The 27782-nt window shown below is 33.8% G+C and overlaps 1 protein-coding gene across 8 annotated transcripts in view; it reads left to right on the top strand.

The window, feature by feature from the left end:
* The window catches only part of per (period circadian regulator), a 39224-nt gene extending 14252 nt beyond the window's left edge, over positions 1–24972 (top strand). For 2 of the 8 annotated variants that reach the window (XM_018522719.1, XM_018522716.1), the window contains exons 3-17: positions 3663–3853; positions 9129–9256; positions 10471–10672; positions 11629–11850; positions 13730–13914; positions 14134–14418; positions 15401–15553; positions 19755–19977; positions 20984–21375; positions 21882–22051; positions 22247–22392; positions 22613–22863; positions 23218–23439; positions 23581–23883; positions 23990–24972. In XM_018522719.1, coding sequence (XP_018378221.1) covers positions 3663–3853; positions 9129–9256; positions 10471–10672; positions 11629–11850; positions 13730–13914; positions 14134–14418; positions 15401–15553; positions 19755–19977; positions 20984–21375; positions 21882–22051; positions 22247–22392; positions 22613–22863; positions 23218–23439; positions 23581–23883; positions 23990–24103 — 3187 coding nt within the window. In that variant the 3' untranslated portion in view covers positions 24104–24972. The remainder of the gene's footprint in view (positions 1–3662; positions 3854–9128; positions 9257–10470; positions 10673–11628; positions 11851–13729; positions 13915–14133; positions 14419–15400; positions 15554–19754; positions 19978–20983; positions 21376–21881; positions 22052–22246; positions 22393–22612; positions 22864–23217; positions 23440–23580; positions 23884–23989) is intronic. The other 6 variants (XM_018522723.1, XM_018522722.1, XM_018522717.1 and 3 more) reach the window with 6 other exon arrangements.
* Positions 24973–27782: the final 2810 nt, after the last annotated feature.

The following is a 27782-nucleotide window of genomic DNA, read 5'->3' as shown; positions in this document are numbered from 1 at the left end:
CTTGTTAACTATTGCGAAAATTGCAAAATGGTAAAGGACTTTTCGACTCAGTTTAGTCCGCTCTATCTACACAAAAGTGATTGGCAAAAAAGATCGGAACATCCTATATATAAAATTTTATAATCTAATATATTATAGGACCGTATATATGATAACAAACTATAGAAATCAAAGCCTTAAACGGTCTAGCTGATTCTTAATGCTTGTATGATTCTTATGTGAATTTATACACTACGTATGTAGTTCTCAGAAACGTGATATTACTGCGGTAGTTAATTAGAGTTAGCGTTTCAAGACCGAAAAATCATTTCGGCGCGCGTTTCTGAAAACTATATACATAGTATATAAATTCACATAAGAATCATACAAGCATTAAGATCCAGCTAGACCGTTTAAGGCTTCGATTTCTATAGTTTATACAATTTTATATTAATAAAATATATTAATATATTATTACATATATTAACATAATGCTTGAAATAGAATAGATAATCATAGTTAAATTCAATACAATTACACCTCCGTCGATTGCGTTTATTAACCAATTGTAACCATTTGTTACATAATGCTTTATATAACAACGAAATGTAATATCAGATTAAAATAATTCGTTTTTCGATGAATCCAAAGCGTATTGTACTCGACTATTTGTGTTTCGCATTGTCTAAAACGAAGTGGTTTGGTAATCACTGTACAATAAGATAAGTCCGGGGATTATTACGAGCAAGAGTACAATCTTTCAGGGATTATTTTTTAGCTTACTGTTATCTATATCGTTGGTTAGAGCTTCCAGGAGAACAATTATGAAAATATTCTCATCTATTCTTAATTAATTTTAGTATCCCGATTAATCATTACCGTTTTATTTAATTTGTTCGCTTACATAATGATTACTTAATTCACATGATTACATAATGATTATATAATTAGCTTGAAACAACTTTAACCGAACTCCCATTAATCGACGATTAACTTATAACTATTTCATTCAAATGGGTAGAGTTGATTTTTTATATTACTTAACACGCAGAGAGAAAAATTAGATTAGAGACAACGAATTGTACGGCTATAGAAATTTTGCTGTAAGCAATTCTGCCTGTTGAATTAACCGATAACTTAATCGAAGTTTGGTCGAAATCGTTTCTAATGATGTAATTTTTTGTTATTTACGTGCAAAAAAGTGTATAAAACGTGCAGCCAGGAAGACTTCCGGTATAATTCCGAAGCGATCGATGGTTAGGCGAATGTTAAACTTTCTCTTACTTGTGTAACGTGTGATTGTCACGTTTTACAGATTTGTTACATCAGAACTCTCTTGAGAGAAATTTCCGGGAGAAAGCTGTCTATGTATTAGAATTAGTAGATTACAATTGCAAGCCGAGACTGCAAAGCTGCAGTAAATAAAATTTAAAATATTAGTTATATATATTTTATAAAATGTTTCATGCGAGAAATATAAATAATATAATATAATCGTATGTATTCATATTGTCTCATTATTTAAAATATTCTATTATATTTTAATATTTAATATTATATATATATATATATATATATAATATTATACGCGTTTAAATATGGACTAATTAACTTACTGTGATGATTTTTAATTTATGATCGTTTATTAACGTGACATTATCTCGGATGTTATGATCGCAACACGGGGACAACGTTAGATCATGTTGCGAATATTTTCTAAAGATTTTAGTATCACCACACGTTTGCACGCTCTTTCAACGGAATATTTCCCCTGACGTTTATATCTAGATCCGCGTGAGTTGCGAGAACCACGTTTATTACGGCTTATCAACACAGTTCCCACGTTGACACTCGCTCGTCACATGGCGTGACACGCGAATATTATCGACTTGCATTGCGCGATGTATATGTGAAAATTTTATCATTGTAAGGATTCCAACAAAAAGAATGCGAAATTGCCAGTATAATAAGAAATTGTTTTATTTTAATTAAATTTATATATTTATATATATTTATAATTTATTTCAAATTCAATGAAAACTAGCATTTTGAAAAATTCCATAAAAGCAAATCATAATAGATAGGCAGTCGATCAGAAATTTTAATGAAAAAAATTTCCGTAATTAGGATTAATATATTATGAATGGAAAGAATGATTATATTAACCCTTACCCTACTAAGGTGGGTCACTATAGTCACCGAACGATTCCTGTTTGTGCAAATTTCTTTGAGTCTTTCGGTAATTATAAATTATACTACATTTTATTATTTTCCAAAATGAAGTGCCAATATTTATTCTAGAAAGTTGGAAATATGTTAGTGAATTTTTAGAGATTTTTTGAATTATTCTGAATAGGTGAAAAAAATGGACGGATTCTAATGCCCCCGTTAGTACGGATGGGGCATCAAATTGTACCTAGTAGGGTAAGGGTTAATTAAGTTTAAACTATTAATTTATTTTGTGCAGCACAAATTACTTCTAATCTGTACTAATTATTTAAAAATTAGTACTAATTATCTGCATTTCTTTTTTTTATTTTTCCTTGTGGATCTGCTAACTTCTAGACCAAGAGGCCTCTGTAGTTATTTTGTTACCCATAGATACAAGTACGGGAAGTGGGTAACCTTTTATTTTATGTAAAACATAAAAACAATACATATATATTTAAACCTTGTTGCGGTCGCTTGAAGGGAAGGTGGGCTTTTCAAAATGTTGCAGATTTTGATTTTTTTATTAAAAACATCAAGGTTGAATGTTGTTGTGATCGATAGTAAACCCTTGTTTCAAGGCAGGTGGACTCCCATACTCTCAAAAGAGTGCAAGAGATCGCCATACTGGGTCAAAGTGGTAAATTTTTTTTGAAAAAAACATCGATAGCGACAAGGTTGAATTTTTGTTTACTACTTAATTTTGATATTAATTGTCGAGAAATATGATTCGCATACCTTTTGGATGATCACGAAGACAGCCATACCTATCCGAACACGTACAATTTTTTTCTTATTCCATGTAAAAATTGTTCATATCATATTTCAGTAGGTATGGCTGCTTTCGTGACCATCTAAAAGGTATGGGAATCATATTTCTCGACAATTGGTATCAAAATTAAGTAATAGACAAAAATTCAACTATTGTCGTTATTGATTTTTTTTTCAAAAAAAATTTACCACTTTGACCCAGTATGGTGATCCCTTGCACCCTTCTGAGGGGTATGGGAGTCCCCCTATTTTGGAATAAGAGTTTTAACTATTGATTGCAATAATATTCAACCTTGACACATTCAATAAAATCTGTAACATTTTAGAAAGCCCATTTCTCCTTCAAGTGACCGCGACCGGGCTTAAATATATATGTATTGTTTTTATGTTTTACATGAAATAAAAGGTTACCCACTTCCCATACTTGTCGCTATGAGTAATAAAATCATTACAGTAACCTCTTGGTCTATTCATATTAAGATAGCATAACCACAAGATTTTTTTTTAAATAGCATGTGGTAAAATTATGTTTTGTAACATAAATTAGCACAAAATTAGCACTAAATAGTTTAATAGATCTTTTTCGATTCTACTCATTTAATCCTGCTAGCTTAAATTGACAGATATTAATTTTTAGACGTGGAAGTTTAGCGTTGAAAAGGATTACGCGATGTTTCACGATTTTATGTGTATTATATGTATAGCCATGAGGCACTACCGCAGCCGGTCAGCAAGAGAAAGGACAAGGAGCACAAGAAGAAGAAATCGAAAGTGGTGGCTGCGTTTAACGCCACCGAAGCGGAAGCCGGCCCGAAGACGGTGGTAAACGCGTTGCCGGAAGTCGCGTCGTATAACACCGTTGAGCCGGTGAACATCATACTTGACAAGAAACCAGGTTGGTTATTATCCATAAAAATCGATATTAGTATACGTAAACTGTATATGGCTCTTTTTTATTGTGATTCACTCGATTGAAAACTACATAAACGTCCACGAATTCAGAATAAGTCGAGAGAAATTTCGGTTTTCACATGCCAAAGTAGAAACGTAAATATCATAAATATTTTATAATTTTTTAGACTTTTGTTAGTTCGTAGAAAAAATGAGAGACAATCGACTTTACTTTAAGGATGTATTGGTCCTATAGTTCTTACAAAAAGTAAATAAAAAATTTAGAAATTTAATATTTACACTTTAAATAAATTATGCTATACATATGAAAGTTGTGTGTGTGACTAAGATATTTTTATTTAATAATATATTTTTATGGTTTATTTAAATTTATTTGTTATTAAATTATTTTTTACAACATTAAAAAAAATCTTAGTTTTTTGTACTTTAAGTGTTTAGAATGATTCATAATACAAAGTTTTATTGTGATTGTGTCTGTTTAGTTATTCTGTAAATAAATAAATAAATAAATAAAATAATGTTGTTTATGTATGGAACAACTGATTTCTGCATCGCAATGAAACTTTATATTATATAAAAAAATCATCTCGAATATATATTTAAAGTAATTTAAATAAATAATTTAGATTTTCTATTATTTCTTAATATTTTTGTCATAAAATATATCAACTTCTTATTAAAATAATTTTTTATTCATATAGAAAATCGCCGATAATTTTTTTCTATTATTTTCAAATGCAATATGTAACAATCTGTAATGTTTTTATAATTTTTTGAATGTTCAAAATTAAGGATGTTTTCAAAATTAAGGATATATTAGACAAAATATGTTTAATACGTCCTTAAGTCTAGATCTACGATAGATGATTTAAGCCTTAAGGCGTAAGAAATTGACCAATTACAGTCGAATCCGAGAAGAATAAGCGACTGTGATTCGCCCATTTCTTATGGCTTAAGGCTTAAAACACCTCCGAGGTAATTAAAACCCTATTGTAGATCCGGACTTACGGTCGAATACGAGGAGAATAATCGACTGTGATTCGTCCATTTCTTGTGGTATAAGGTTTAAAAATCTATTATAGATCCGAACTAAGAGCTACCAACACATCCTTAAAATCTTGTTGTTCTTCTATTTGTTTCTCATAAGCTAATTTCTTCGTGCACTCTTCTCGACTTTTAGGTTTCGCCTTGCTATTTCCTACCTAAGACTTCGATATGAAACTTTTCTTTACGATTATCCCTTAGTCCAGCTTGTATATATCTTTCAAAATAATTTATTTTGTCAAGCAGTTAATTACTTTGATACTCGGTGAAGACGCTAGTCTAGAGATAATTAAAAATTTAAGCTAGCTGTAAACAAATAAAGAACGCAACTCTAGAACATCGACGTTTCAACGGTGAACGATCTGCCACAGGGGGCAAATAAGATTTCTTTCAATTGGAAGAGCGAGAAATGAAAAAATTTCTTGTTTCTAAACTATGTTTCGCTTTTCCTAAATCTGTTGTATAGAACTGAAAGAAATATACCAAATTTTTCTGATCAAATAAATTTTCTTACATCAATATATTATTAAATATTCAAGTTAATCAAATCTGACTTTTCTTCGATAAAATTTTCGATAATACACTTCAAAAGAGAATAAACTCTTATTTTGAGTACATGATATTGAATATTTCTAAAACTTGGGATGAATACATTTTAAGACTACTAACGAGAAAATTCTTTATCAAAAGTAACCGTTACTTAAAAGAAGAAAAATAAAATAAATAATTGCTTTTCTTGACAATAAAATAATATTTTTCTGTGTGTGGTTATTAGAATTTTTACAACATTGCTCATTATTCAAACAAATGATAATCTTAATTCCTTGATATTAAAAAATATAATTATAATAAATTTCGTTATTGGGAATTAGCGCTGTACTATGTACGCGATAAATTTTAAATTATTAAATTGTATTATATATATATATATATACATATTTAATTATTAATTTGTATATATGTTTCGGCTAACTTTTTAGCCATCCTCAGTGCATACAGTTGAATTCATGTAATTAAGTAAACGATGCATAAGACGTATAAGGCTACGGAATCCGCATATTTTTCGTTAATTATTATCCGCAATGTTTTCATGTGAGATGATCAATCATCATTTCTTAGAGTGAAAACGTAACCAGTTGGCTAGCTGGATGGTGCAACCGTGATTAAGCCTGCATCAAATCACTGCCGATAAACGTTATTGATATAAAACAAATTCGATTAATTAATAATTAAAATAGTTTCACAATAAAATTCTTGTTCGTATTTGAGCATCGAAGTAAACTGCTGTCTCGTCAAATTTAAACTGTTTAAGTACTGAGGATGGCTAAAAAATTAGCCGAAAGATGTATATTACTAATTATTAAATATGTATAAATTAATAATTAAATATGTAAGATACAATTTAATAATTTGAAATTTATCGTGCACATAATACAGCGCTAATTCCCAATAGCCAAATTTATTATAATTATATTGCTCATTATATGAAAATTCAGACCTATAAGTCAGGCTAGTTAGAGTCATTTTGTTGACAAGTTGACTCTGACTAGCCTGACTCATAGGTCTGAATTTTCATATTTTTTTATTTTGAGAGTCTACGATACATACAAATTATATTTATATATTTTATTATTGCTCATTATACTTGAAATTCCTACATAATTATTTCAATAATTTAACAAAATTATTTTCAGAGCTGCTAAATTTTATCTGTTTAAATTTTTAGATATTTTAGAAAAATCGTTCTTTCTATGTATATATCTAATGTAAAAAAAATTAATTGATTAGTGAAGTTAAAATGATATCATCGGCGGTTCCGGTGTTAGACGCTATTGATAACTGAAAGTCCTTCTTGAGTAAAAGAGGCATACATCACACATTGATGTCACGTTAAATATTTCGCAAGCGCATGCGATACACAGATATCATAATCGCGCGGTGAGAGAAACACTTTCTTCGATTCTTTCCTTTATCATCGTTATTTGGAGGAAATCGTGACACGCGTGGGCGAAGTTTACTCGAATGGGGTGTAAAATTTCCATCCAACATGACATAGTCCACCGAAATTATTGATCTTTCGGCACTAACAAGTTTACAATCTAAGCTTCACCTGTTGCTTTATTTACATTTCAATAATTTGTCATTTATTTGTTTAGTATCTCATCCTTTTATATTTTTATATATATTTATATATATTTAAATATCCAAAATTACGCAGTATAAAACGTAAAAATTTGTTAAATAAGCACTACGAAATAAAGCTAAATTACTTTAGCAAATAAAATTAAACAATCGGGAAATTAAAAAGATTTTATGAAAATGTTTAACAGATTCTTTAAAAAAAAAAATATTTTGTCAGAGTTTGAGGATTTCATATAGGTATAATATAACGATTCTTCTCTCAACAACGTAGATTTTATATTGCGCGTTATGTAAACTATTGCGAAACTGATAAATCAATAAGCAAGCAGTGAAGCCACGGAAGGACATATTTAATTACGTTTAGAGCACGTAACTTCCCCTACAACGTAGTTTTCTCTGATTTTTAGAAATGATTTTTTTAAGAATGTATCAGTAACCGTGGATTTTAATAAAGATTTGATCTAAGACCCTTTCCATGTTTTTCCGATTGTGAATCACGTTATTAGATTGTTCTATTTACATTTCTACGCAATTGTGTGAAGCAATAATCACTCTTCCAGCTGTTACCCCATCGTTACTATAGAGTACCAACCGTATTTTTATAGCGAGTAATGTTAACCCTCGGGGACGCATTAATTCGAGACGCAGTAGGTACGTTATGAAATCACTTTCGTCCTGTGTTCGCGCTTATATTCCCTATATTTACGTAAGCCCTTTCACCAGCGTGGAATTAAATATAGTGCTCTTAAAAATTGCCCTTCGCCGTTTCGCTTTTCAGCTGGTAACAGCGGAGAACATACATCGTATTGTATATAATACGCATAAAAAGAATATTAATCCTGAAAAGTAAGGAAGTTACGTAATTCAATTTTTTCAAATAAAGATCTGTTAAATTAACAAAGTGTAATGCTTAATTCTAACACGGATACATTAAACGAATCACAATAAACTAATCACACAGATTTAAAGTTATGCTGGGTCAATCTTTTGTAAAATACAATTTATATATTAAGGAGGACCCAAACTGAGGGTCAAAATGTTTATGAATCTTAAATGAATAAAACGAAATTAATGTAGACTTGAATATTTTGGCTATTATAAGCATTACACTTTGTTGATTTATTTTTATTAGAGCCTTTGACTTCCATTATTTATTCAAAGATCTTTTATAAAATCACAAATATATTTCTTTTCTGGCCAAAAAATGAATTTAATCGATAAAAGCATTAGTTATCGTCAATCTATCGTAGATTAGGTTTGCTTTCACTTACTTATTGTTAGATGTCATCGTACGATACTCTCGCACGTCTCATGCGCTCGCGAAGAAACCGCAGTGAATGCCTTTCACCTGGAAGTAAAAATTTAGCCGGAGGTAACATATCACCGAGTAATGGCATTGAACTTTCCGTCAGGCGTATCTCTGGCAATCGCTCGTCGATATGATTTTATGCCAAATACGAACCTCAATACGGTTATTTCCGCGTCATTTTGGACTAAGGGAACACTAAGCGCCTTTTCCTGCACCCTTCCTATTCTTGTTCACGTGGCTCAAGTTGTGCTAACGTGATTTTTATATACAACTCATTTACGTTTATGATACAGGAATTCTTTTAAGTTATTAAATTATTAAAATCACCATCGCATTTTTTATCTTTTATTTAAAAAAAAAACATTTCATAATATTCTTTCATAATATTTATTATATTTTCTGTTATCAAAGACACTTAAAAAATCGGAGGGTAATGGTTTAGCTTATTCCAATGAAAACTCCTAATGTGTAATTCAAATTACAAACAAATTAATTTCAAGCATTTAAAGTCAAGTAGGTTTCTTACAATATACAGAGAATCTACTTGACTTGTGATTTGAAATAAACTAATTTTTACATAATACATTTCAAAGGATTTGATAATAACAATTTTATAACAATTTTAAAATCGTATGTATACATATATACATATAAATCCAAAAATTTTCCTAATATTCTTCCACCACCTTATGACGATTCGGGTAGATGACCCGAATGGCAACGCTTATAACAACGAGAATTTCTTTTACTGCTTTAATGCAAGAAGAGGTAACCACTGTAGAATTGGTGGACGCAACGGATCCCGGCGAGCACAACGGCGAAATCGCAGATCCGGAAGCAGGACTTACTTCACGGATGGTCCTCCTGGATGATTCCACGTCTCAGGCCAATGTTAGTATACGTCGATAAACGTAGTAGAGAGAGATACAAAAGAAAACACACGTACATGTACACGCACATGTCGTAAAGGCGTAATAAGAAAGAAAAAGACAGAGATTCTCAAGAATCGCACCGTGCGATCGTAGAAGCAAAACTTGGGACTCGACGGATGGGTTCTCGTGACCCGCTACTTCCATTATTAAACCGCTTCCGTAATTCCATTCCACTTTTATAATTAAACCGTTACTTTTATAAGCTCCATTACTATTATGAGCAAATAACTGTAAACATTGATATACATCAGGAATATTAGAACGATATTAACTGCTTGATTACAAGCCATCGAAGCAAAACAACAAGTCACAATAATGTTAAAATGAATCATAACTGATTAAAAAGTGGTTTTTAATAATCATTTTGGAACCATTTTAACGCTATTTTGATGTCATCATGACTTTTTGTTCTGCTCGGGTTATTGCTAACTTTGCTTATCCGCGTTGATATAATCATGAATTAGAAGTTAGACAATCGTCTGTGTTGCAGCGATCTTTTCTGTTCAGTTTGGTTACACTTTGTCGCACTTTCCACAAAATCGGCGTGTACGCGATCTTTGGAAAGGGAAAGTAAGACAATGAAGTGCTAACTAAAATGAATAGATATATTTGTCATAGAGAGAGTCTGTTCTCCGTGCATATTCTTATACAGGACTCATCGGGTTTTCGAAGGAACTTCGAAGAACTGTGTGCGTTTACACACAAAAAAAAATTGCGGAGAAACTTTTGCATGTCGCCGGTGTAAGGTACGAAAAGAAAGGAAGTAACGTAACATATCTATGAATATCGTCAGTATCTCTTTCTCTACTGATATTCCTCCCTGATATTCCTCCCCACAACTAAATCATTTTTTAATATACAGTCCTCGCATGCGATGGAAGTACTGGCAATTAAATTCGGTGTGAAAAGTCCTTAACTTGCTGGTGATAACGTGACAAATTATAAGTTTCGTTTCTTAAACGCCCACGATGATTTATAGTAAAGTTTGTAAATCTCTTTTATTATCTCTTAACGTTATCAATATTTTATTATTACATTTTATTTTAACTTGTCCTTTTTTTTATTACGCGGGGAACAAAAAGGAAATCTAGTATCACGTTATCATTCACGTTAAGATCATTAATGTCAGCGCATTATGTCGACTAGCTTCCTAATCTACCAAACATTCTGTAGGATGGATTTTGCGCGGTGATTTCGATGCACGACGGTCTCGTGCTGTATACGACTCCGTCGATATGCACCGCTCTCGGTTATCTCAAGGACGCCTGGATTGGCAAATCTTTCATCGATTATGTGCATCCAAAGGACAAGAACACCTTGGCCGATCAGATCACCAGTGGCATCGCGTCGCCGCCGGAAGAAGAACGATCTAACGGTACATACAATTATATTTAATGAATTGAGAAGAAAGGATCACTTTACGGGAACAATACACTTGGGTATGGCATACCCAACTCAATTTAGCTTTTTATTAATATATATATATATATATATATATATCTCTATTTGCTTGATACCGTTATATTCTCCTTAATATCTGGCGTTTCTATTAAAAAAAACTGCTGACAATATGTTCATTTTTATAAACAATAAAAAGGGAGTTGAAAAAATATTGAAAAAAGGAAAGCCAGATATGCCATACCGAAGATGTTCAAGAATTAAATTATATCCGAGAAAAATTAGTCCCGCGGTGAAATAATATAGCTTATATTATGGTGAGCAATAGATGTCGTAGATACCAGGCTCGATAATGAGTATTTTTTGAGCTGTGGTGCATCAAAAGTGTAAAACTTGTGTTCATAGAGCATCTTTGATACACTATAGCTAAAATGATCTAGTATTGAACTTTGTGTCTATAACATCTTTAATTTGATACATTCTATATGAAACTCACTTTATTAGGATTTAATTTTCCAAATATAATTAGTGTGGGTTTCTTTGTCAAAAATTATCACTTACTCAGAGTAGATATTTTTATAGTTAAAATTCCCTCATGCATTTTTACTCTAAATTATTATCAAATATCTATTATTACCAAATATTATTACAATTTTTTCTATGATTATCAGTGTTATCACTGTTGCGTAATATATTTAGACTAATTCTACAATGTGCTTTTTATTTCCTGTTTCTTGCTGTTTGCCTCTGTTTGTCTCTTGCCTTTTTGATCAAGAAGGCAAGAGACAAACAGCAAGAAACAGGAAACAAAAAGCACATTGTAGAATTAGCCTTAGGACGTCTAAATTATACAAACTTTTATTTTCGATTTTCGGGAATTAACTATTATCCAACTTCTGAGTGGCGCCAACCAGAACATTGTTCCATTTTTAGGAATCAATGGCAGAAGGGCGAGCTTGTTCTGTGGTTTGCGGAGGTTCACCAGGTGCGCCATGCCAAATGGATATCGAGCAGACGCCCGATCGAACCTGTACTTGCCTTTCCACCTGACTTTGTCGTTCCGGGACTTGCGGGATCGAACGGCCGAGCAACAACTCAGCAACCGAGCTATGTTCCTCGTAGTTACCGCTCAACCCGTCCATTCCGCATACAAAGGTAGCACGGTCCAAGGTCTCCGATGAGGTCTGACCGGCGAGAGGACTCGATAATTACAAACAGTCAGCTCGTTTGTCGCAAAAGTTAGCGGCCAACCTGCGATTTAGCGCAACACTCATCAATGCGGATCGCGGCGAAATGGTGGTGATCCGAAAAAGATTCTGCGGACCACCGTCAATTCGAAGTCGAGTTACTTCGAGGAAAACTTCCGGCAATATTCATTCTACTAAATCCTCGCTTGCAAATATAACAAATCGCTTGGAATATATCCCCGACATGGACAAACGCGTGCTAATATGAACGAGTAACTTCGTCGAAGTGACTCGGACTTACAGGATGTATCTGGAATATGCGGAAAAGTCGCAGCGGTATTTTAAACGCGATAATGCCATTCACTAATCTCGCTCAACTGCTTATGTTATACGTTCTCAAGATACATCCTGTGTTCGTTACATGCGACACAAGCATACTTAATCGCTTCGCGATGATCGAGCCTTGTCGTTGGTCCGACCTCGTTGACGATATTCAGTGAGTCGGTGGTTTCCATGGAAAATGTCTGAAACGAAGGTAACTTACTTCCAATTTCTCAAAGCCGCCCGCGCGGCGGCTCGTGATGATATATATACGTTGATGACCGTTCGCATCTTTGCCGTATTTGTCGCTGTGCCATTACCTCGCCATTTTTCCGATTGATTCCCCGTTTTTTCGTTCAGTTTGGAGACCACTGTTACGAACGCTCGTATCTCACGTTGTCACACCGCACTCGTCATCTTTCACAAGGTGGTTCGCTCGCTTCGCTTTTGTCAGCGCATGGATAGCCTCCATCTCTGATCACAACGCGCACTTCCTGCACAAGCTGATCGCTATTAATTTTTATTGGCATCGGTGGATTTTATGTTGTTCAAAAGAATTTCAGCATTAACCTTACAAATAGTTTAAAACTGGAAAAGAGTATTAATATTCGTATTTTTTATATAAAAATTAATACTATAATTATACATATGAAATTATGTATATGAAACATTATTTGAATAACATCATATACTTATTTGACAACATATTTTTATAATTTATTTACTGTATTTATATTATTATTTTTTATTGTTATAATACTTCAATTTAAAAAATGATTTAAAAATTTTCAATTTTTTATATAAATACTTTAAATAATTAAGATTATTTATGCAAAATTATATTCACAAATTAGTTGATCAGTAAATAAATAAAATTTCTGTATTAAACTTTATTTACAGAACAACTAATCTGTGAATCGTAATAAAGCATTGCCTAGATAATCTTAATTTAAAGTAGGTATTTAAAGTTAAAAAAAATTTGAAATTTTTGTCATTATTTTTTAAGTATAAATATATACATATTAATATATTATTTCCAATTTTAAACGGCTGACATGTCCTTAAGTTCCTTATCGAAGATACTCTTTGGAACTTTGATTTCAACTCGCGATTTTTTTATTCATTTCTCGTTTACAAAATTGTTTAATAATCTGTATCGGTTATTCCATTTTATTTATTCATTCTATTTATTGTGCTCAAATTAAAAAAAAAAGATTTGTTATGAAATAGTGAGCACAATATAAAGGAAGCATCGCAAAAAAACGAAGTTCCAAAGTTTGCCCATAATCAATACACAATTCGTGCAAAGTTGTTTAGAGGCCTATGTCCAGAACGAATGGATATGGAAAAAATTCTGAATGGCATCGAGTAGCTTCTTGAGCATTTTTTTAACTGTACCGAAACTAATCAATTAGCAACGTACAAATCTCGCCCCAGCTTGTCGGCGTCTAACCATTACTAAGCTCTCGCTCATTAAGGTACCCGCAACAAGAGAGAATGACCCCGAACCTTGTCGTTATCCGCAGCGCCAGAAGAAACAATAATATCTTCGGTATTCACGACCCGCCACACTGCGACGTGCCACCTATCCCATGTTGATCCCGACGTAGTCCAATATTTCGGCTATCTACCACAGGATATGGTTGGCCGTTCGCTGTTTGACTTCTACCATCCCGAGGATCTACCTTTCATCAAAGACATCTATGGGACTGTGAGCATGAGCCCAACAAAGAAAGAAAGAAAGAAAGAAAGAAACTTAGGTTTTGTTCGCATGCATGCGTAATAAGAGACGAGAGATATGCGAGAGAGTTTGAAAAAGAGAGAAAGAGAGAGAAAGAGAGAATGAAAGTCAATGAGAATGAGTGTTCAGCTATTCTCCTTCATGTTACTGCCGTAAATTATTCATGTAACTCGAAATGTCATTGAACAGGTAATCAAACTCGAAGGCTCCTCCTTCAGGTCGAAGCCGTACAGGTTCGCCGTGCAGAACGGGAGCTGCGTCATCCTCGAGACCGAGTGGTCATCCTTTATCAATCCCTGGACGAAAAAACTAGAGTTTGTCGTAGGTCAGCATCGGGTGCTCAAAGGACCAATGGACCCGGACATCTTCCGTGTACCGCGCGATACCGAGTACGGCTACCTGGCTAACATTAGTGAGGAAGTGCTGAAGGAGGCCAAGATCATCCAGGGTGAAATACGGGCGCTCCTTGATGAGGTACGATCACTGACGAAGGCAACTACGTTACACACACATTACAACACTATGATTCGCTATTTATTCATGGGTATATCTAAGATTCCAATTAGGAAAGGACAAAAATTTAACTTCGCCCAAAGGAGGGTGTTAAAAAGGGGCGGCTAAAAATATCCTCCTTTATTGAAATACTTATTAAAGCTATATAGGCTTCAAGGATCAAGGCAAAGAGCCAAATGGACAATTGGCTGCTATTCATATATATAGTCAGTTCTTATATAAACTATACGTCTTAAGATATCATGAATCAATTAGATAGCCGTATTAGCATCTTAAAACATTACTTAAGACCAGACCTGTCCAATTTGAGCCCTGGAGCCAAAACGCGAAGCCATCGATGCAAAAAATTCAATGTGAGTAAGATTTCAGGGAATGTCAAATACTTTACATTCCCCGAAATCTTACCTACTAAATTTTTTTCCATCGATGGCTTCGAGTTTTGGCTCCAGAACTCAAATTGGACAGGCCTGTTTAAGAAGGTCTTATATAAAATAAAAACGGATTACGAATACCACCCAATGAGCGTTTAATTTTTCATCGTAAAAATAATTTTGATAATTTAATTGTTTCTCTTTAACAAAATTTAAAGGGGACAAGCGTTCTTCCCTATCCACCTTGCGTACGCTCATGCTCTTGAATTAAAGAGGCCGGGCCGTTATACAATTGCTGTTATCAAGCTTGGTTCCCTCGATGATGACTAACATAATTATCTTTAGTAGCGAAAGGACTTGTTTAATATCCTGCCAAGTTCAATAACATGGCAAAGAGGTAGTTAATTAAATAAAAATGTTCAATGTACGTATGTAAGAAATGCAGGCTTGGCGTTACTGTGTAATAAAGAGAAAATAAAACGAGAATCTCTCACTATGAAGCGGAGACAAGCCAAGCTCATCCCCTAACTTATTCTCTTTTTTTTTTTCTTTTCTATCGTACGTGTGCGCAGAGCATTCAAAGAACGTCAGATATAACCGAGCTCGACGTGTCAAAGCGATGTAAGGATCTAGCATCCTTCATGGAAAATCTGCTGCAGGAGATGAAGGCTCCTGGAGTCAGCAAGGATGGACTGCTCGCGGCGGACGAACTCAGGAGCTTTTCGGTGACTATTAATTACGTTTTAGTATCGCCGAAACACTGTTACCTTAATTACTTACGCTATAATGCGCTCCGCTCTGATATGCTACGTATAATATACTATATTTATACTGTAGAGATACTTACCTGTGTATGTGTACGTGTGTGTGCGTATGTATGTGTAACAATAACGTGCAGTCACCACGTTTTACCTTAAAAATCTTCACACTGGTACAATGTGGAAGATGCTAGTTCACGTAGTTCTCTAATCTCATCGTTTTTTTTTGACGCACAGTATTCTTTTCCTCTAACAGAAGGTTAATTCAATATTAGTAAAATTAAACACTGGACAATTTAATATTGAAAGGTAATGATTAATTACTTATTCTGAGTATTAAAAGCACTTTGTAAAAGAACAACAGTACTTTTAATACTCAAAATAAATCTCCTTTTACACGCGGTCCAATCGGGTCTTTGAAATCCCAGGTAAATTTTCAATTTTTGATTATTCTGCCTCAAATTTAGACATGTACAAAAAAAGCGAAAAATGTTTTAGTCATTATAAAACGTCATATTATTATAAAATCTATTCTTGAATGTATGGAAGAGTATACTAGAATTTTTTCAGAATTTTTAGAGCCGAAAAACCCTTTGAAAAGCACAATCAGGCACAATGATCCAATTAGACTAGGAAAGAATTTAAAAAATCTCAGTTAATGACTGTAATTTATCTAAAGCTTACGCTTTCCCTAAAATTCGCAAAGAGGATGTGCTATTCAGAATTATCATTTCTTCATTGGATAGTCCGTTATACCCATCGACAACATTTTTGCATGAAATTATATCTAAAAATGTGGATAGACTCTTCAGTAGGGTGGACAATAGTTTTCAACTGGTTGATAAATTGAGAGGCTTACATATAGGTAATGAATTTTCATTGATATTTTTGGATGTGATTTCATTGTTTACCAATGTGTCAATTGATCTGGTAATAAAAGTGTAGAGAAGAAATGGGATAAACTTAAAAGGGTGACCTGCATTCCGAAAGAGGAATTTTTTTAAAGCGTTATCTTTAGTTTTGAACTCAACATATTTCACTTTTAATAATGAATATTACAGGCAGAATTTTGGTACTCCGATGGGTTCGCCCCTTTCTCTGGTGATTGTTTTGCGGACCTTGTTTTGCAGGATTTGGAGATGGAGGCGTTGGAGAACATTGGAGTGTCACCGTTTTACATTAGATATGTTGACGACATTGTGTGTTGGCTGCTCCTAATAATTTAATTCAAAATATTTTAACAACATTTAACTCTTTACGTAATAGGTTGCAGTTTGCACTTGAGAATGGGGGTTATAGCATTAATTTTTTAGATTTGACGATTATGAAGAATAATAACCATTTGGAATTAGACTAGTATTATGAACCAATCTTTTCGAGAAGATACCTTAATTTTTTATCGGCTCATTCGATTTCTCAAAAAAAGGCATAGTGATGGGAATGATTGCTAGGGCTATGATTCTTTCGGAACCGAAATTTCATCAAAAGAATATTAAGCTTGTAATAGATACGTTATTAAGGAATGACTATCCAATAGAGTTTTTATTTGAAATTATTTCTAAATGTTTGAAATTTTTATTTGCTAAACGCCTCGTGGAAGAGAAAAAAGTTGCCAATAATTGTAATTCTGACAATAATAATCATGACAATAACAACTTTGACAATAATATTGACAATAATTCTGATAATGACAACAATAAAAACTCTGAGAATTTGATAAGAATTCCTTGGTTTGTTATTCCGTATACTTTGACTACATCGGATAAATTTTCATCGATCTGTAAAAATGAAAATCTTAAACTATTATTTTTTAGTAATGATAAGCTTAATAGGTTTATCAAGGTCCAGAAGGACATTCTTCCAAAAAAACTGTAATAAGAATGTAATATATAAGACAGAATGTAAAGATTGTGATGTTTCGGTCAAACCTGTAGGAAATTAAGCTCCAAAATTGTAGAACATCACAATCATATTAACTGGAATACTACCAACAAATCAGTAATTACGGACCACAAAATTGAGTTCAGTCACGAATTTGATTGGGAGAGTGCTCAAATCCTGGATCACACACACACATGAGAAATTTTTGAATAAACGCTTAACTTCTGAGAAAGCGCATATTCTTATGCAAAAGAATGGATTGAATTTACGTTCAGACACTGAGGGACTTCATCATGCTTATACCACAATGTTAACAAAATTGACCAATTAGCGCTTATTATATTTATTCTATATTTTATGTTAAACAATGTCACTCTTAAGAATTTTATTCTATGTCTCAAATCAATTGTAATATTTTATACAATGTCTATATTTATGTTCTTGTTATTCATGACATAAGAATTTGTTTTATCACTGTTTGACCTCAGAAAGATAGAAAATGTACGTTAGAACCATTCGAGATTTCGAATTGTAAATTGTAAATTATATATATATATATATATGCTCTTAGCACGAATAATTTATGGAGTAGAGAATTTCTTGCCAAAGCTTCATGACATGATTGACGGTTGTTTGAGGTCACTCAAATAATTTTTTGAGAATTGTTCTCTTCAGTATATTAAAAAATTTTTAACTTTAAAAATCAGATTTCACTTCAGTATTGAGAACCTGAAAGTGACTCAACAAAGACAGATCGCTTAACCAATATGGATTTTGAATTATGTATAACTTGCTGATGATGACTCCAAAGAGAGTGGAAACGTTCAAGATTTTGGAATAAAGATATACATCATTTACCAATTGGAAGTATACATGGATTAATACTTATGCGCACCTTTTCTCGCGCTGATTCTCATTAGCCTTAATTTTATTGTTATTTATTGTCATTAAGAAACATTGGATCACTATCTTTCAGTATTAAATTTTGTAAGAGTAAATGTTTGTCGTTGTTACTAATGTATTTTTACAACAGTATTCAATATTCTCCAAGGGTCGAATAAAAGGTAAAGCATGAAAAGAATGGGGATGATATGTAAAAAGGAAAGAATAGTACGAATGGAGTAGATAAAAATTGAAGGCATTGTAATTTCGCTCGTACTTCAGATTTCGACGTCGTATATAGGGGCACGCAAAAAGAAACAGAAATCGCAAAGTTGTTAAATCGGCATTTTACTGTTTCTGCAATACGGAAAACTGAACTCGGTCACGATTCTGCCGGCTTCAATTGATCGATGACTGGGATCTAGATATCAGGAGAAGGTGGAATTTGACGCAACGAAGGATGTAGCGATTCGGATAGTGAAGTGCTCATACGATCCCGATCACTCGATCAATCTTAATCCTTCGCTGTAAATAACACGTATTATTTGTGCCGGAGGCGTTACGACCGCCTTTGGCGCCCTATGCTGAAATTTGCTTTTGCGCCCCATCACAAGGATTGTTAAGTCTCTGAAGCACCAATCCCCCGCCAACGGCAATGAACTAACAACTGAAAAACAAAGGAATTTCCACCAATTTGCATAACACGAATACGAATACAATACATTTCATATTTTCTTTTGTAATAATATATTTGACACTTAATGCAACATACTATTATATTTTCTGGCTTTAGTTTTTGAAAATATTCTGATTATGTCTTCAATTGTTACGTAATCATTGTATTTCTCAAATAATTCTTTATTATTTTTAATTTTGAAAAAGGTGTTTCTGTAGTTGTCAGAGACATTGGTACAATCAATAAGATCTGTAACGCTATTGCTAAATTTGAAAAGATTTCTAGAAAATCACTTTTAGCTAATTTATTTAAAATATCAAGTAAAGTAGAGCTTTATATTTACAAGAATAGCGCTGCCTATTAAAATTTTGCGCCCCTCCAAATTTTGCGCCCTACGCTGGAGTGTACCTATTCAATGCCTCGTAACGCCTCTGATTCGTGCTTGCCGCAAGAGCTTGCGCCGCAAGTTTGCAAATGGACGGTCGTAGGTGATTTAGTAGGCAGGTGAGGTCTTTCACAGCTTCTAGCGAAATTGTCAGTCTAACCGAGACCGATCTTCGTCATGGCTGGCCGACGCATCTCATCGCACCGCTCACGCAAAAAGAAAAGAAAAAAAAGAAAAGCAAATGCGACCACGCAAAAACGCTACTGACCACGGTAACGGCGTTAAGTTGCAATACTGATCCTCAGTGACAACTCACTCTAAGTCTCTACAATATACTTGTGAAGGGATCACGAAATCCCTTGTTGCAGGAGCACGACAGCGTGATGCTTGGTGAGATCTCGCCCCACCACGAGGACTACGACAGCAAGTCCTCCACGGAAACACCGCCGAGCTACAATCAGCTCAACTACAACGAGAATCTCGAGCGTTTCTTTAAAAGTAAACTCTCGGTCGCGACCATGTACGGCAGTGATGAGGAGAACGTCAATTCTAGCAACGACGAAGGCGGTAAGTGTCATCTTCGTCATTCAATCGTATCTCGCATCCAGTTAGTTAAAAACACATAGAAAGAGCAATTTTCCTAAATTATTTAAAGAGTTAACTAATTATAAATACAAATCTAAAAATAATTAGGGTTGACACAGACCTGGAAAACCGGGAAAAGGGAAATTGAAATTGGTCATGGAAAACTGAGAAAAGTCAAGGGAAAATGTAAAAAAGTTCTGGAATTTTGAAAATTGCTTACAATTTCCTTAAACTGTTCCTATTCCAAATAATTGTTATAATTTTTTAAATCTTATATCTTACGTTTATAGTCAAATACGTTCAAAACTCGCGCGTTGTGAACGGTTTTAATAAAATATAATTAAAATTTATATTTTATTCAATATTTTTATTTTATCGTAACTGCATTCTTTTTTTCAATACTAATTTATTTTTTGTTGGCTTGAATTTGCACCCAAAATTTTATTATGCTACTAAGCCTTTTTTGCGTTGTTTTTAATAATGTAGGCTAGTTTTCCTACAATCCTTGTGATTCTGAATATGTTAAAATTAATATATCTTGGAAAATTTTCTATTTTTATCTGGAAAACCTGGAAAAGTCAGGAATTTTAAAATTAATTTTCTGTGACAACCCTGATAATTTAGTTGACTATCAAAATAATTACGTGTATAAGAATTTCAAGCATGATGAGCAATGCTGCAAAGAACTATCCTTCTATGCATATTGCTTATGTGCTACATAATGACATAATTCAAAAATTGCCATTTTTTTAGTTATTTACAGAAAAAGAACGGAAATCTAAAGAAAAAAAAGAATATACTTTTATTCTTTTATAACAATTAATTATTACATCAAAATTGCACCTCATATAGTTAGTATTATAAAATTTGAATGATTCAAAATATTGAAATTCATTTTCTGGAAACTTCATTTTTTGAGTTGTATCGTTGCTGTTGTAAATATAAGTGATATGTATTTCATTAAAACAAATTTTTGTCGTGTTTTCAGCGCGAAAGTGTATGTCGCCGATAAACGGTAGCGGGGCGAGCGGCAGCGGTAGCGCGGAGAACCTGAGCAGTGGTTCCAACAATCAAACAAGCTCTGCAAGTCGGGGTGACGCGTCCAACACCGCCAGCAACAGCAACACCACTGCGACGGAGAGCTTCAAGTTACCCACGCTGACGGAGTCGCTGTTGAATCGCCACAACGAGGATATGGAGAAGATGATGATGCAGAAGCACCGGGAGCTACGCTCCAGCATCAAGAACAGTGACAAGCTGAAAGACTCGCGCATCAAGACGGAGAAGGTCAACGGTACGGACCAGAGCACTCATTACGCCAGTCAAGGTCACGGAATCAAAAGGAGCGGCAGTCATAGTTGGGAGGGTGATAGCTTTAAGGTATGCCTTATATTTTTTTAGGAATTTAATTGGGTGAATTTTATTAAATTATATACATATATATAATATCGCAATTATGGTATCGCTGAACAATTTTATCTTTGGTGTGCGGAATGGATAGATTTTAATTTCCAGTTTCAATACTGACCCTCCTGTGCCACATTAGGGAAGGCACATTGGGTTTAGCGTACTCAACTTAATTGCTTATAATTTTTATAAAAATAAACATATTGTAAAAATTTTTCGTTTCAATCAAAACGTCAGACATTAAGGAACATAGTAAAGTACCAAATGTATCTTTGTTAGTGAAAAAATTATAAGCGGTAAAACAAGCATTAGAAAAAGAAAGCCAGGTAAATTATACCCGTAGTGACACCGAAGGGCTAAATATGTATTATAAATAAATACATAACTATATATATTGTATTTATATAAATGCAAAAGAGTAGATATGCGCATTAAGTCAAATTTATACAAGTCTAAATGTGACGATAATGTGGAAACAGGTATCGAAACATGATAAAATTTTGAGGACAAGCACGGTAGATCCAGCGAATCTCACAACCACTGTCAGTATGAGTCTCAATCAATCGACCGTGGTACAAACGGGGGCGAATGTTAATTTGTGGTCGGCTGTGCCTTCCGCACCTACTGAACCTTGCGTTCCACCTCATAAGTAAGAGCTTTAAAATATTAATAAACGTAGAATAAAATATATTACCTTCGTTAATATTAAACATTTTATAAAAAGAGTGATAACATTCGATTTATAAAGTACCGAATGTTCTACAAAAATCTCAAAAACTGTGTATAATAATGGAGAATATAATTATAATCTATGAATAAATTATGCATTAAAAAAAAATTCTAGTACTAACTCGGAGGCTGTACCCAGATTCCCATTACTTCCGTCAATGATACCGGTGTACTACATGCCGGTACCGCAACCCAGCGAGTCGTCGCAAGAAAAGCTTGGCCCACCGCCATCAACGCAATCAAGTCAACAGAATCCTTACGGTAGGTGTCTCATTCGATTATAACCGCAAATAAAAAACTAAAAAAATTAATTTAATAAATTCTTATTATTGAATATTATTTTGTCTCGAAGCGACCTGTAGATTTGAATCTCTCTGGTAGCATCTTTAAAAGAAATGCTTTCAAAAACTTAGAATTAAATTAGAATTGAATTGCATATTTAAAAGTAGATTTTCTATGGCAAGTTATAAAAGAATTTTAGTATTTGCTCCAGTATCTTATGTCGCGACGGCGATGGCCGGGGTGATCTATCCAGCAGTGATCGGCGCACCTCCACCACATACTATGATGTACCGACCCTTTTTGATACCCAAACAAGCACCAGTGGCAACACACGAGAACCAACTGCTATCCAACGACAAGTGTCCGGATCGCAAACGACCAGCCAGTCAAGCGACCAGCATCAAGGCCGAGTCGGGAAGCACAATGGCTATGTCCGAGTCCTCCAAGAAGGTAAAATGACTGTATCAAATTCTTCACTAAAAAAAAAAAAAAGATTGATTGCTGTAACAATTTAAATAGTAAAATTCAACTAAAAATTTGCTGCTACAACCAAAAACTGGTTGCTGCAGCCGTATAAAAATGCTATGCCATATTTTACTATTTAAATTGTTGCAGCAACCAATCTTTTCTTTCAGTGTTCTTGTATCTTATATACAAACTGTCTATTATAGAAGATAATTGAAAAAATGTTTTTCTATAATTGGGATTTTAATGAAATTAATTAATTGATGTTTTGGAATTAATGTCTTTAGTAGCTTTGATTATTCTCAGCAAGATATTAATTTACACCGATGACTCTGGCAGGTTCTATCGCCCGGCGAACTGTCTTCATCATGCGTGAGTAATGACGGCGGCTGTTCGAGCATGGTAGACCTAACGCCGGTGATCGTAAAAGAACATCGTCGACAGGCTGATTACAACGGGGATGAATCGAGCTCGTCCAGCTTCTATAGTAGCAGCTTCCTTTACAAGAGTAGTGACAGCAGCTGCAATCCGGATCAGAAGACGTGCGAAGTCTCTTCCGAGGTAGAGACTCAAATAACAGAATGTCAGAAAGACGTCTAAGGGACGTCTCGATCTTTCGTACATTTTTTAGATGTTTTTCTCAGACCTTCACAGTATCTAAATATTCATTTATTTGACTATATGAGCATAATAAATGTGCAGAAGCACACCAAGTGCCATCAGGGAATGCGGAGGAGGGCTCCACCCTGGCTGGAGGGCGTCCAATTGACACCGGAGTTGATCTATGAATACCAGATGCATCCAGGAACACTGAACGAGGTGCTGAAAGCCGACTTAGACGCGATGAAGACCTTCAGTCAACCGCTACTGGTCAACGATCAACTGGGTCAGCTCTACCTGGACCTGGAGATGAAAGGTTTTGGTACTGAACTTATCCTCGAGGATGGGATTACATCAAGCGGAAGCGATAGCGGAAGCAGCAATGGCAGTTGGACTGAATCGCTGGTGAGGACAATGATTTAAGAAGACATTGCGAAATTTATTAAGATTTATCGGAATACCTATGTTATATCATATAACGCGATATGTTTGATCTGTTTGATTTGTACAGCGCAAACAGAGGAGAAAAATGGTGAAGTACGGCAAGTTAGTGATGATCCATGAAGAGAATGCGCCTCTACCGCCTCCGTTACCGTCTCAGACTGTACCTTGCCAGCATTCATAGAAGCTGCGATCGACCTGCTACAAATAGTTCCAAAAGACACCCACAGCTAGTGTTTGCTTCGTCATATTTGCATTTCTCTCAAACGGGTTTAAAATCAAATTAGAATTCTTTAAACTCTTCGAACATCCTTACCGAAAATATCACAAACACGAAAGGACTTGTGTGTATAAGCGACGAATGAAATGCACGGTGGAGGATACGTGATTTTATCGACATTCGAGAATAATACAATCCCAGTTTTTACATTTTTTTTGAAAGATTCGATTTCTATTTAAAAAATAAGATGACAATTAAAGTGGATTGCAAATGCATCATGTATTGAGAGACTAATCGGGTTCTGAGATAGATTGATCAAGGTACAAAGTTCAGAAATGTTTTGAAGTTGCCTTAGCAGCTGGTTAGAGTACACATTTCCTAAGATTTTTAATGCGAAGTAGAGCGCATTATTAAATACCTATGAGATTTCCATGAGATTGCACTTACATTATATTTATGTACATACGTGTTTCTCAAAGGCTCAGAGTCACGAATGTTTGCTCAATCACGGATGTAGATTTCTAATGGAATCGTGATTGAACGAACGCGCGATAATCTTTAAAAATATTCTATAGAAAGTATAATACGATATAATTATGATATTAACGCGCAAGTAGAAATGACTGGTTTTCTTGACACGGTGCGTCGAAAGTAGCCTTTATAGTAAAAAAGAAGTGTAACAAGTGAACTTGACACAATTTTTAATACCGTCCGCGTAACGTTTTGTACACATGTTTGCGTTATAAAAACTGCAAATTGACCGAGAAATTTTTACAGTCGATTTTGTATTAACTAGACGGAAAATGCGCGCGAGGATGGAAACAATACTTTTGATAGAATAATTCTTGCGCAATAATCTATTGCTTCTTTTTCTATCGCTATATTCGATGAACCTTACCTTTTTTCGTAAATGTTTACACGTAAGAATCATTTTTACAAATATATATATATATATATAATATATATAAAATATATATATTTTATATAAATTTATATAATATATTTATATATAAAAGAACAATTTCGCGCGTATTTGCGAAATTAAATTGCGCAATGAGTTATTTAATTAGTTGTCTTCTGTACGATTATCTTTTATTAAACCCTTTCATGTGGAAGAAGAAGAGAGAGGTTGTATCGAGCGTCTAAAAGAATATATATCGATATATAGCGAGATCTTTCCTTACATCATTTTGTATTATATTTTGTAATGTCAGTATCAATTATATTAAATTATCACGTCAACTAGACATTAATACGGTTAATTCTGTTAAAAAAAAGAAAAATTCATTATGAATCTATTGGAAAATAATCGAATAATTACATAAATTTATTTTTCGTTAGTATCAACTTTATATACAATCAGCGATTAAAAATATGTTCCTCGACAAAGTTTCCGTTATCGATAAATTTCCTTTGTTGCTTCGAACCATCAGGGAATGGTTAAAAAATATTGATAAATTACGAGAGAATGTGCATTTCATTCGAAATACGTACAATTACAAAAGCCGTCGCTCGTAACTTTGTTAAGCAGAGGGTGAGATAATCTACCAGCAGCTACACATTCACGCGTAGCATCACAATTGCGATGCACTGCGTATCGCGATTTGTATATTCAGCGTTTTTATATCTCCGAAAGATATTTTGGAAAAAAAATATACATAGAGCGATATAAGACTAGTATGTAAGAATTTATATTTATACTTATAAATTACATCTACATCAGGGCTGCGTTCAGGAATTACACCCAGATAACTCTGAGCTATAGATTACGTTACGTATATTATAGCAAAAATGCACCCTAGAGTTATCCAGGCATAATTCCTGAACGCAGCCCTGTATTTAGATTTATTGTGTAATATACGTGTTTCGTTTGTCTGCATTTTTTACCAGTTTCTTCTGGTAATCCGTATTTTTTAAAGAGATTCGTGCGATAGAGCGCTATATTTTTTCCGACTTTTTTCGCGCCCGATAACGTTCCATTTATCGGAATTATCCATTTGTCTATTAAAAGTCCCGTCCAAAAATTTCTAGAAAAAAAATTTCGCATAAATCCTGAGAATAAAACAATACATCTTATACAACAAACAATACGATCAAATTTTAACATATTCCCTTGATAAACTTGGTAGATTTTAAATTCTAATAAACTTTTCCATAAACAGCTTAAGTTTAATTAAAGATCTAAATTTATCCCGTCTAAACAAATTCTGGATAAATGAAGCGTGGCACGAGATAAAACGGTACGCACGACGACTATTATAATTAGATAAATTTAAAATTTGTATAAGTCACGTGTTTTAGAAAATACTATGTCCACGTGAAAATCAGCCGGGCTTCACTAGTCGTCGATCACGTAACCGAAGGCACGGAATTATATAATTGCAAGGCACAATCCGCGGCGTGTTTTGCTTGATAGATAACTTATTTCAGGAAATCGAGAACCAGTAAATTTGGCATAGATAACTTTTAACGATCCGTGCGTTGTGTGATCTATATACGTACGTATATTCGATAAAAAGATATTTTGTATACTATGTAATTGCACAGTATGCACACGTGTCGCGGCACAGTAGCCGACGGATGTGTCATCACGTATTATATTCAGAGGCAATATTTTCAGGATTGGGAAAGTTACTTTTTAAAACGCGTTACTGTTACCGTTATTTGCGGTAAAAAGTAACTCGTTACCGACTCTAAAAAGTAACGCGTTACCGTTACTTAAAAGTAACGATAAAAAAATCGTTACTTTTCGTTACTTTTTTTTGTAATTATGCAGGATGAGACGAGCCTACTACTCACTGATTTTGATGAAATTAGGGTCATTCGACGCATTTTTGCACAAGACGAACGAATCTGGCAGAAAAATAAGTGTCGCTCTGCCCGATAAACTGAGATTAATAGTTAAAGTTGATGACTATTGAGATAAGGAAATCTGTCCTAATTTCATCAAAATCGATGAATAAACCTGTCTTCTGTATAATTACACTTTTTAAAACAGTCTTCTAAGACAGAGTATAAATAAACTCTATAAGATATTTTTAGAAACATATTTATCTTTGAACATTTTTATCTTTTATTAATATTTTATATACTTATATTTAATTCGGTTGTATTTTATTATATAATTACAGATATTTTAGTTTTTAGTATTTTTATGCTTAAAAGCGATGACAGTGATTAAAACAAAAATAGGCAGAAAGTTTTTTGTTTATTTATTATAGTATCTATAATTTTATTCGTGACGGTCGTGACCTATAAAAAAGTGACGATACAAGAGTAACGGGATCAATTTTGTTACTCGTTACTAAAGAAGATGTAATGTCGTTACTTTCTCGTTACTAATAAGAAAAATTAACGGCGTTACCAAATCGTTACCAAAAAAAAGTAACGAAAAAGTAACGTCGTTACAAGTAACGCGTTACTTCCCAACCCTATATATTTTATATACCAGTGATTAAACGAGAGTCAATTTCGATTTTCATAAAACATTCACGAGATCTAGTCTGGACATACATACTTATAGTTGTGTCGCTTTTGTAAACATATTTTGGCATAGAAATCTGGAAACACGGTAGTGTCTCGACGCTAAAACATGACGTGAGACACTACTGCTCCTTTACACAAACCGGCGAGCCGCGTCAGA

Source organism: Trachymyrmex cornetzi, unplaced genomic scaffold, assembly GCF_001594075.2.
Source record: "Trachymyrmex cornetzi isolate Tcor2-1 unplaced genomic scaffold, Tcor1.1 scaffold138, whole genome shotgun sequence".
NCBI classification, from domain to species: domain Eukaryota; kingdom Metazoa; phylum Arthropoda; class Insecta; order Hymenoptera; family Formicidae; genus Trachymyrmex; species Trachymyrmex cornetzi.
This window is presented reverse-complemented; position numbering and strand designations above follow the sequence as displayed.